The sequence below is a fragment of the Leuciscus leuciscus genome (assembly GCF_965113295.1).
Source record: "Leuciscus leuciscus genome assembly, chromosome: 5".
Lineage (NCBI taxonomy): Eukaryota > Metazoa > Chordata > Actinopteri > Cypriniformes > Leuciscidae > Leuciscus > Leuciscus leuciscus.
Genome location: NC_138729.1, coordinates 10,228,527 through 10,240,554, shown reverse-complemented (window position 1 = coordinate 10,240,554; position 12,028 = coordinate 10,228,527). Strand labels below are relative to the sequence as shown.

At 37.1% G+C, this 12,028-nt stretch overlaps 1 protein-coding gene across 2 annotated transcripts in view; it reads right to left on the bottom strand.

The window, feature by feature from the left end:
- The window catches only part of arhgef12b (Rho guanine nucleotide exchange factor (GEF) 12b), a 75,381-nt gene that overhangs the window by 1,500 nt on the left and 61,853 nt on the right, over positions 1 to 12,028 (bottom strand). For both annotated transcript variants that reach the window (XM_082170080.1, XM_082170081.1), the window contains 14 exons: positions 11,884 to 11,969; positions 11,378 to 11,503; positions 11,131 to 11,245; positions 9,896 to 9,996; positions 9,740 to 9,817; positions 9,539 to 9,614; positions 8,517 to 8,684; positions 8,285 to 8,372; positions 6,993 to 7,070; positions 6,821 to 6,915; positions 4,880 to 5,167; positions 3,223 to 3,465; positions 1,722 to 1,948; positions 114 to 189 (listed from right to left, as the gene is read on the bottom strand). In XM_082170080.1, the coding sequence (XP_082026206.1) occupies positions 114 to 189; positions 1,722 to 1,948; positions 3,223 to 3,465; positions 4,880 to 5,167; positions 6,821 to 6,915; positions 6,993 to 7,070; positions 8,285 to 8,372; positions 8,517 to 8,684; positions 9,539 to 9,614; positions 9,740 to 9,817; positions 9,896 to 9,996; positions 11,131 to 11,245; positions 11,378 to 11,503; positions 11,884 to 11,969 (1,845 nt within the window). The remainder of the gene's footprint in view (positions 1 to 113; positions 190 to 1,721; positions 1,949 to 3,222; positions 3,466 to 4,879; positions 5,168 to 6,820; positions 6,916 to 6,992; positions 7,071 to 8,284; positions 8,373 to 8,516; positions 8,685 to 9,538; positions 9,615 to 9,739; positions 9,818 to 9,895; positions 9,997 to 11,130; positions 11,246 to 11,377; positions 11,504 to 11,883; positions 11,970 to 12,028) is intronic.

The window sequence follows — 12,028 nt, the reverse complement described above, 5'->3', positions numbered from 1 at the left end:
TGAAAGAAGGATAAAAAAGAAACAAGAGAACTATTAAATGAAAGCTCTTTTAGGGCATTTATAATGACAGCACAACACCGAACCACCGGCAGGAAGGACAAAAGCTGCACTACCTTTGTTTTCCTCTGTGTCAGTAGCTGTTTCCTCTGATAGCCTTTGGCATAGCTGGTTATACTTGATTTCTGTATCCTGAAAAAAAAAGAAAAGAAAAAAAGAATTGAGTATCTCTTCAAATTTGTGACCTAAGCCAAACAGGCATGTACCCGTTTTATCATCATGGTTTACTTTTTAATTACTAAAAATAATTTGCCAACATGCACTTCAGTCAGACTTTAAAATGTATGAATCTCCTAGCAGTAAATCAGGGGTTTTCAAACTGTCTTCATTTCAAGGACCCCAATAATGAACCCCTTGCAACCCCTTATCACCAACCAAATGATATATTGCAAGAAAAATGGTATACGAAAAGTTTATATCAAAAATATAACTTGGCTTTTTTTTCTGTGGTCGTTTAGCTGCCAAAAATATTATCTGGACATTTACAGAAACTACAGCATTTATTTCTCTACAGAATATTAGTTTTCTTTGCCAATTTTTTAGGGGATATTATTAAACATTTTCAATTCAATTAAAATGTATTTGTTTAGCACTGTTCAGTAAATATTTTTTATTTTTATTTTCTAAACAGCCATATAACTAGTAAGTGTGCTTAGCTTGCAACATTGAAAAGAGATTTAAAAATAGAACTGGTATTTTTAAAGTCCGCGTGAACCGGAAGTTGCAAACGACTTTTCTCCAGTGCTGTGACGTATTTCCCAGTGAAAAGGAATATTGAACAGAGAGCAGGGTTTTACTCTAGCGCTCCTCCTCTCCATCTCTCGCTCATAGCAGACTAACGGTTTGAGGGGAGTGGTTAAGCGTTTCCCAAACCAAGCCGTCAAACCTACATCATCAGAGGATTTTTTTGGGGGATTGGAAAATAAAGTTAGGTTTTTAAATAATAGTAAAACAATATAAAGGAAAGTAAAAGACAGTATTGTGATGAAGCTTGTTTCTACCACAGAATAAAAAAAAAAATAAGAAAAATTGTGACTTAACAATATATACTTTTTTTTTCTCAAAATTGTGAATTTATATCTCACAATTCAGACTTTATTTCTCTCAATTTCAAGTTTATAAATCGCAATTCAGGTTTTTTTCCCTCAGAATTGTGAGATATAAACTGAGAAAAAAGTCTGAATTGTGACAAGTCTAAAAAGTTGCAATTACCTTTTTTAAACCGTGGTGGAAACAAGCTTCCATAGTATTGTGACACTTCCTGGTTGTCAAACAACATGTTTATAGTTAATGTGACCTGTAGTTACTCTGTGTGAACTTGAGGAGAACTGACTTCACACATCCATTAAAACCACCCAAACACCAGTTGATTAAAGGTACACTACGTAACTTTTTGCTATGTAAAATGCATTTTAAATGTCATGCAGTTTTTTTTTAACCGCTAGAGAGCCACAAGTTACAAAGTGTACCTTTAAAATACAGTATAATTGTCCCTGAAAAGTAAACTTACTTATGAGAAAATATCTAGCGGATGCCACTTGGTTCTGGCATGTTATATAATACAAATTGCTACATTTTAAGTGAGACACAAGTCTCGAAATACTTCTTGGTCATGTGTATATGTGTATATTCGTGACCGGTTTTCTTGGTGGGCAACATGTCACCTTCAGGTGCTGCAGGTTGGCCTGTAGTAGACGTATGTGGGTCATGATCTGTCTGTTGAGGTTAGGTCCTCCGCTGCTCTGAGAGGAGGAAGAGAGGAGCTTCTTCAAGTCAATGCCCGAGTCTCCCCCGGCCGCTGGCTCCCCGCTGTTGCCCTGCACGTCATCCTCTGTGCTGCTCTCACCTGAGCCTCCATACACCTCCAGCACCATGTAACTTCCTGCAGAGACTGGCAGAGAATGAGACCAATGGTTACAGGTTATGTCAACGGAAAATGTAAATGTAGGGCAAAAAGTAGGCTGCTTCCAAACATGCATACTTGCCTACTTACAGAGTTAGTGTAAACAGTACAGTATTTTCCAAAGAATAAATCAAGCATGCAAAACATATGCAAAGTGCACACATTTGGATTTGTGCCAAATGAAGGTGGTACATGAGGCCAAGATTACGTTTACATTTATGCATTTGGCAGACGCTTTTATCCAAAGCGACTTGCATTGCATTTCAAGGTACACACACATTATGTGTGTAGCTGCACATTTCCCACAAGCTGGTAGTGTCTGCTGGTAGTTTCACTTTAAATAAATTTGTATATAATAAATAAACTAAAATACAGTTTAGTATTCACTAAAATACATATTTATAATATTTGTAAACATCTTTTTTATTTACCAGTATTTTACATTATTTCTAAATGTAATAATACAATTTGACACACATGTAATAGATGCAACTTATCTGTTTTTTTCCCCTCAATATATAATGTAAATGTCATTTTGACCTGGTGCAACTTATTTTCTGTAATATATGGTTTGGGTGAAGAGAGAAGCATGTCCGATTTCACAGTATTCATAAAATTGTAGGCAAAAAGTACCCATACAACCTACTACTACTGCAGAGGTTCTGAAGTCTGCATACAACATACTTTTCGATCCCATGAGGCCACAGGAGAGGATTTGTGAAAGGTAGTGAAGCGGCTGACGCAGGTAGGTCACATGACAATGACAATTTATTCCGCTCGGGTTACATTAATACTAAACACATTCTAACTATATATAAATGTTTACATGGTTGCAAAGTAATTACTTATTTGAAAGAAGTACTATTTTGAGCACTTGTTTCACTGATCAATTTAACAGTAGTCTTGGTCTTTATACTGACACCTATTGGTGTGGATGAAGCATCACATATACTAACTCCACTATTTATGATCAGTTAATAATTGTTAATTCTATAACTAAGCATGTTCGGTCCTAATTCTTTCGGACAATCATTTGTCTATAATGACTGTTGAACTTTATTATTGATGGTTGTCCCACACAATCAATGTTCTACATATCTGTGCTAGTTTCATGTCTCTTGATTTTCTCTGTAGTCTTGTCCATTTACTTTTTAATGTGTTACGTAGTCATGTAATAAGCAGGATAATGTGCGGTCAGCTGTGCATTATCATAAAATAAAGGCCCCTCCTGATGACTTTGAAAAAACAGGATAAATACACACCACAATCCTCAGACGTCTCAAAGAAGCCTGTGTCTCCGGAGGGCAGTTCCTGTGCGTTCTCCCCTCTGTTCTCGCCCCTCTCTGAGCCGTTCTCAACAGTGGACCCGATCGCAGCGCTGTTCTCCGGCCCCTGCTGAGAACCCGTCCTCGCCACGTGTTCCCGTTGCTCTCCTCTCTCGGGGTCTCTGTCTGTGTCCTCCTGACTGGACATGTGGTTGATCAGGAGCTGCCTCAGTGTCGCCACTAAAGAACACAGAAATGAGATGAGAAATCGACAGATAAATAGGGCTGCAACTACCAATTATTTTGAAAATCAATTCATCAATAGTTTGTTTTTTACAATTAATCTATTGATTATTTTCTAATTAGACACTTAAAGGTCCGATTGCATGAAAATTTCACCTTATGAGGTTTTTTAACCTTAATATGAGTTACCCAAGCCTGCCTATGGTCCCCCAGTGGCTAGAAGTTTTGATGGGTGTAAACCAAGCCCTGGGTATTTTTGAGAAAATGAAAGCTCAGACGGGCGAATCTAGAAATCTACCCTTTATGTCGTCATAAGGGGAAAGGTTACCTCCCCTTTCTCTTCTTTGCCCACAAAAATAATTTGGCCCGCCCATGAGAAAATGAGCTGCGCGAGCGCGATATTGTTTTTCCTCGAGAGATATCATGGCTTGCAAACGAGCGAAGCATGGCAGTTGCTCAGTGTTTGGATCTACAAATGAACACAGATGTATTTTTTTAGTTCCTTCATCCGAGCCTCTGAAGAACCAGTGGGTTATGTGAATTTCTGATGTGTAATTGTTCAAGTTCAGACAGATAATCTTTCTCTCAAAGTCGTTCAATACTGTCTATGCATCAGTAAATCAAGCCAGTGACTAAACGATCAACTTCACGTCGTTTCTCTTAGGATGAAAATAATCTTACTTAAACTGTGATTAATATATATACAGAAAGCGATCAAAGAACAATCCCTTTCCAATCGCCCAAGCTGTCAAATCACACAGCGCGAGTTTATCTGGACACTTGCCAAAACTCGTCAAAACTTGCCAAACTGTTGCTTTTTTTTAATGAAATTTACCCACATTCAAGTGTTGACAAAAAAAAGTATACATGAAGCTAGAATAAAGTTGTTGTTATCTTTTAAAGCAGAGGCTCTGTTCTTTCTTTTGCATGTTGAGATATTCATACAACAAAATATTCTGGGGGCCATGAAATTTTTGTGAAAATGATAAAAAAAAGAGAAGGCGGTGGCTGGAAACTTTTTTTAAAAACAGTGCCGGGGAAAGAGTTAAACAACCACCAACGACGACTTTAAATGCCTCGCATCTCGCACCCAACTCCGGAGGTTCTTTGGATGAACGCAATTCAAACTAAACCCATAATTATACAGTTTAGTGTGGCTCTCACAATGTAAGACTTGGCAGGCAACTAGTTGTCCAGTGAGGTTCCTTTCATTCAGCACGGGTGTGTGTCACGGGATCTGTTTTCCTAATCAACGTCAACGATTACATTGACGTGTCGTAACAGCTCTACACACTTATAGGGTTACAGTTAATCCCAGAAGTTGATTTGCTGGATTTAAGCAGTCCCTATCCAAATGAAGTTTTCAGTTACGTGAGAGGGATAGCTCGTAGCAGTCGAGTCTTCTACTCACATGTTCTGAGAGCTTCATCAGCTCTGAGTGGCTGGAGCTCAAAGGCCTCGGCCTCGTCCTCATCTATGGCGATGCCCTGTCTCGAGCGCTGCTTCAGTAATGTGAGCCGATCGGTCATATCAGCCACCACGAACTCTTCATCATCTTCAGCCTGATCCGGTACTGAGTTTTCTTCCTCTTCATCCTCCTCATCAGATTTGGTCTCAAACGGGTTGGTACTAGATGGCGGGGTTGACATGACCTCAGTGGACATAACTTCAGTAGACATGACCTCAGTGTCATCTTTTTCTAAGGAAAATACACAACAAAATTGAAGAAAACAATTCTGAAACATATTTACGAGGCTCCTAGCCAAATAAACGATATATTCATGAGTATTAGGGGGCTTTCACACTGGCAGTTTAGTTCGAAGAGTAGCATGGTTCACATGAAAAATTGGTAACCTGAAAGCTATAATGTGGACCTGGGAGTGCACCATGGTACCAAACCCCAGACTACCTGTAGGACGTGTTCTGATTTCGGTTGCAATGGAACTGTGTCGTGATTCGTGTGAATATGAAAGTAACTCAAACTTGGTTCTGCACTACAAAATGCAAATGCGTTTTAGCCGATGATGTCATTAATAATGTGAGGGATGACAGCGGTGATGATTTACCTTGAATATGAGCAAGAGTGCAGTGTAAATCGCGCATAGTGAGTGAATCAGAGCGGCAAATGAATGGCTCACAATTGTCTGTCTCCTCAAAAGAGTCCATTTGCAAGCCTTCATGTAGACTACAGCTGCACGATTAATCGTTAAAAGATCGCAATCTCAATTCAAACACCTGCAACACGATCATATTCCTAAATGACAACGATTCGGCCATGTCTATTAAACCTTTGACAAAATCATACCGGAACATTAAACGTTTGGATATAAACACTGATGCCTACGGAAGCAATCAAAATACAGCAAATCACTTTTTGAAAGTAACTTGGCACTTCAAATGGCGATTACATCATTACGCAACTATGTGGCAATTCAACAAGTGACTGTTAAAAAATGTATTTGTCACTGAATCATTCATTCAAAAGATTTGTTCAGAAATGCTGATTCATCCAGTAATGCTGATTCATCCAGTAATGAAAAAAATTAAGTATTTATGAGTGAGTCATTGAATCATTCATTCAAACCTATAATTTTTTTGTAATAATTTAAATAGACTGCAGCAATTAATATGTAGTCAGAACCTTTAGTAAATTACATGTTATTTTGTTTAGTTGTCTGTTTAGAATCCTGGGAGAATCGTGATCTCTGTTTGAAACAAAAAAACTGAGATTCTCAATTTATCCAGAATTGTACAGCTCTACTGTAGTTTCGTTCACTCTGCTGCACATAATGGCACCAAATTAATAAAAATAAAAAAAAACACTATATTGACCTGCGTTCTGCTTTCCATCATGCGCCATGCACGTTTGTGATGATGCAAGATGAACGCAAATGCACTGAGGTTCAAAAGAATCAAGTGAGTGTGAAACCAGTTCAACACCCCCTGCCAATGGGAACAATTGCATTCAGATTCAGACTGCAGCAAATGTGCCCAGTGTGAAAGACCCCTTATATATCTACAAATGGATACTGGATGTGCTGCCAATTGCCATATTTTAGCAGTCAAACAACTGCATTATGTTCATATTTGAATGAACTACAACTTTATTGCTCATCTTCTTCTGTAGTATCCATTTCATATTTACTTGCATTACACATCTTAAAAATCTGTCACTAGTTGCAGTACAACAGTGAGATGGTCTCTTCCTGTTTAAGTGAGCAATGCAGACCAGACTTTATGCTGATACTTTAATGAATTACTGAAGCAAATGAATGCCAGACAGTTAAATGCACTGCACAACATCCTGAGTTGAATTAAATGAAATAACAAACAAACAAAAAAAATGGTTTACCTGGAGACTGAATGCTCCCTAAAGAAATGGGCTCAGCGTCTTTGTTTAGTTTCTGAACACCAGAGTTGATCAACTCGACCTCTTCACGCTCCACGCTGCAAAACATGTCATGTTATCACATTAACTTACTGCCTATAAAACTATATAAATGATGTAGAAACCTTAAACTTACTCAGTCTGAAGTAATGGAATGATGTTGTGTAGTTTGGTCTTCATGCAGTCTGCTCTTTGTGTGATCAAACACTGCCACCTAGTGTTTGGAAGATCAAACAATCAAAACAGGTAGGGGTCATGAGCTGCATTTTTAAAATGTTATATTCTCTGAGGTCCACTTATATTGTTATCAAGATTTTTGCATCCTAATTGATAAGCAAACTCTTTTCTATCCTGTTTTTGACCCTCTCTTTGAAACACTCCGTTTTGATGGATGTATCGCATTCAAGACTTGGAAATAAAAGCTCACTGCTATGATTGGGTAATATTTTTGCATATTGAAATAAGTACGTACTTGGAGTTACTACAGTTATAATTGACAATGGATGACTTACGGTGTTTCGTGTAAATAGAATTATGAATAAATGTACCATTGTTTGTCGCACTGTGGTTCTTATAGGCTATTCACCCTTTTCGATAAAATGAAAACAGTTTTTCCACAGCTTGGCACTTCAAAATGTTTTGCAATCATCAGAGGCATCTCTATCGTTTTGTTGCTGGAGTAATCCTGTGTTTGCGTCGGTCTCGTGTTTACTACTACATGACATGCGTAAATTGGTGGGCGGGGCTAAATAGACAATGATGTAGAAGTAGGCATTGATTTTCTTCTGCAAAGGTGGTCTTTCGTCACATCGTTATGAGGTGTAACAATGTGACAAAATCTGAAACAAGTCGTTTTCTGAGCTTGGTTTCAATAAAAGCCGTTTTTGGACTAATGAGGACGTTTTGAGTTCTGAAACTTAGAGAATATTTGTATAGTACATTAAATGTTAGGTTAATGTAATAAAAAAAATACATTTTACCTCTTGCAATTTCTGACCCATTTAATGTTAACTAAAATGTTTAAAAATCATTTTTGGTAACTCAAATAAGGCTGAAAAAATATTAGATGGAAAAACTTAAAATTATAGATGCTGTCTTGGCAACTAACTGAAATATATTAATTTACTAAAATTAAAGCTATATAGAAATATAAATAAATAAAAAAACCAAGAAAAAAAAAAACCAAGCACACAACAAAATTCCCTAAACTAAAATGAAAATTGAATATATAAAAATAAAATCTAATTCAAAATATTAATAAATACTATATGTAATTGTGAATTGTAAATAACACAAACATTCGTCCACTGTTTTAGAGGCTAAACATACTGAGGGGAATTTTGTTCACTTAAACTGAATAACAAACACTTAACGGTCACTCTAAAAGGGCAGACAAAAAGGAATTATAGGTAAAAGATCAGTACTCACGTCTTCTGCTCAGATACAGTCTGGGCCATCAGCTCATAGATCTGGGCTCCATTATCAGACATCGACAGTACAAAGAATGACCTGTTGTCTGTAATACATTCAGACAATAATATTATTTCAACCTACCCTTGAATCTGCTTTTATTTTAATCTAGAAGCCATTAAACGCCTTGATTATGGAAGACATGATTTTTGAGGTATTGTTCAAAAGTATGATCTGATAAATGTCTTACCGGTGGCGACCGAGCGCACCATCACAGTGCTGAGTTTGATGATGGGGCTGAAGATGTGTTTGGTCTCAGCAGTGCCTGCCAGATTCTTACTGTGGCATTTTAAGATCAGCTTCTCATCTTGCCTCTGAAGTAGCACCAATATATCTTCCAGCAGCAATGTGTACAGCTCTGCACACACACACAGAACCATATGTAATCATTTCACAATAATATTACATTAAAGTGGCCCCATTATGATTTTTCGGACACTACTTTCACGTAGTGTGTTAGATAGCTGTTTGTGTATGTAACAGGGTTCGTACAGATTCTGTAAAATGAAATTCCAGGACTTTCAAGGACTACAATCAGCACTTATCAAACAATATCGTTATTATTTTTATTTGTTTTTTTTACTCAAATTACATGTTATCTGATGTTTTACTTCATAGAGATCAATCCACTGACCAGTGGACCAGTTTGTAATACATTTGCATAATTCCAGCCTATGGTTTTCACTGACTGTCTGCGAACAACGTCTACTTTGACCTTCAACTCACGCTTATGCTACTGGTAGTTCCTATTATGCTGTGTTAGACCCTACTCTGAGGTAGGAGCTAATTTAGTTCCCCCAAAAAGTGTTCCTATACGTTCCCCGTTCCTGCGGTGCAAACATACAAAGAAAGCAGGCACTTCCACTAATAGTTATGTTCCTTCAGTGTGAAAGCCCCTTTTGAAAAAGCATATTAGGGAAACTTAAAAAATGCTGTATTATACACTTTTGCAGCGGTACATTTTTGCCCTGATGTACACTCATGTATGTTAGTCAAGCTGTCTTGCACCAAACACAAGTCATAATTTAGGTTTTCAAGACCATTTTTCTCTACAGAATTAAAGGCTATTTACGCTACTGCACCTTTAAGAGATCTTTATGTAAATGACCATCTGATAATGGTATAAAATCATATTTTCCATGATATCACTCGTAGAAAACATTTCTAATTTGAGTTTGGTCAAGGGTGAATTCTGTGACAAGCCACACCTACCAATAGTTTTATCTTTGTTGACCTTCCAGGATAGTGGTCCCTCATGCACCATCTTCCTCTTAGTCAAGTCCAAGTTCTAGATAGAGAGTAAAATCATAATTTTGTTGATAGCGAGTGATAATTTGTTATACAGCTCCTGTTTTTTTTTGTTGTTGTTGTGTTGATAAAATGGATTTCAATTAGATAAATACGAGGTCTCACCTTAAACTCCGCTATCATGGGGTTCTCGCTCTGTTTCAGTGAGGACAGGTCCAGTCGTCTCTGGTAGTCCTCCAACCTCTGGGGACGGCAGATGATCAGGGATCAGTTTAATATGGTCTGATCTGAGGTCAGGCACCCACTGTGTTATTTACTCACCTGTTTGTTCTCGGCTTCTTTCACCTCCTGATTGACGTGAGTGAGAATCTTTCGACAGCATTCGCCAGCCCGTTTCACTTTACTTTTCTCCTCAGGGTCCTCTGTAATATGTGAGAATGTCTTGCAATGTGATTTGCTTTACACCATCCAAAATGTACATTTCATGACAACTTAGTTTGTATTAATTACTGGCCAACTTCAAATGGCCATTTTATAATTTGTGGCTGTTATTTTATGTCATAATTTCCTGAATTGAGCTGTAGCCGAAATGCAGTTAATGTGATAACATTACATCTATCTACATCATTCTGCTGCTGATGTTACCCAGATGCAGGATGTGTGAAACAGGGCTCATATGTGAACGCTCTAAACAAAAACAGACCTCGCCACATCTGAGTCTCAGACACAAACACAGTGGCAATATAGCAACATTTATTTTTGCTAATGAAATGGACATAAAATGGTAAAACATTTTTAGATTTTTGTCAGATTAGAAGATATTTTACTATTTAAAATATTATCATTATAATATGTATTTTTTCTGATGAAAAGGACATAACACGCTAGATAATATTTGTCAGATTTGCAGACATCTTAGTACTTAAAATATTATTATTAATAAAAATATGTATTTTTCCTAATGAAAAGGACATAACATGGTAAAGAATACTTGTCAGATTTGCAGATATCTTCATATTTAAGATATTAATATTGTGTATTTAGTAAACACTTTACAATAAGGTCAAATTTGTTAACATTAGTTAATACATTAACATGAACTAACAATGAGCAATACATTTTACAGTATTTATTAATATCGGTGAATGTTAGTTAATAAAATACAGTCATTCATTGTTTGTTTGTTATTTCACAATGCAAGAAATACAACTTTCTATTTCAATAATATATTAGTAAATGAAAACTAAGATTAATAAATATAAAATATTAGTAAACTAAGATTAATAAATGCTGCAGAAGTTCAATCTTAGTCCATAACTAGTTAACTAATGTTAAACTAATGAAACCTTATTGTAAAAAGTTACCATGTATTTGCGCTAATTATAAGAACATAACATGTAAAAGAATATTTGTCCGATTTTCAGATATATCTTTCTGTTTAAGATATTAATGTTAATTTAATTTGTATTTTTGCTAATGAAAGAACATAACATGGTAAAGATTATTTGCAGATATTTTAATATTTACCATATTATTATTAAAAGAGGCTGCTGTACCTGTGTATTTGGCGATGTTCTCTAGCAGAAGGGGATACTTTGTGAGTCTCTGAGTCTCCACAGGAATAATGTCCTTTAACTGCAGCCTGCGACAATTACGGTTACTCTCCGCCTCCTGCAATACAAACACTTCAACATGAAAATGACATTTACCATCTGGCAGCAGCCAGATATGAAACACATGACCGAAAGCAAGTAGAGTTACCAACAATTATGAAAGCAACCACTGGACTAGTAAGCCATTGACCTGAATGAAGGAGTTGAAGCGCTGGTCTTTCTTCTGTTTGCTCTTGATGAGTTCCAGGGCGAAAGGCTGATTACTGCAGTACGTGCCCGCAGCTCTCTTGATCTTCGCCTCTTCTTCCCCACTGAACTGTGGGTGAAGACACAAGCTAATGTGAAATTTCCTCCTTGGAAAATCTAATGGTAACTGGTTTAAGATGGCTAAAGCTACTCATTCATGGTCAAATTGGTCGTTAGCTTGATCAAGTTGGTTTAGTTGGTTACATCAGCCACTTTGAAACAGCAACAAACCAGCTACCATTTTCAAAAAAACAGCTTTACTGCCTTCGACTAGTGCAACCTGGTTTTGCACTGCACACTCACTCTCATATTCAAGGTAAATCATCAACACGGTTCCAGTGCAACCGAACTACAGGTAGTCAGGTCCGCATGACAGCTTTCACTTTTCACATTTTCATGCTACTGTGCCCCGTTTCAAACTACCTGCCGCTGTATCTCTTCCTTTCTTACCCAGGAAAGCAGATCGTCTCCTAATAGGTCAATGAGCGCCGTCTCATTCTTCTTCCGAACAGCGGCCATTTGTTCCGTTAGAGACACTGAAGTGAGAAAACAAGGAAGACAGTGTTTAGAAGGCATGCTTTTTCAAGGGTTTTGA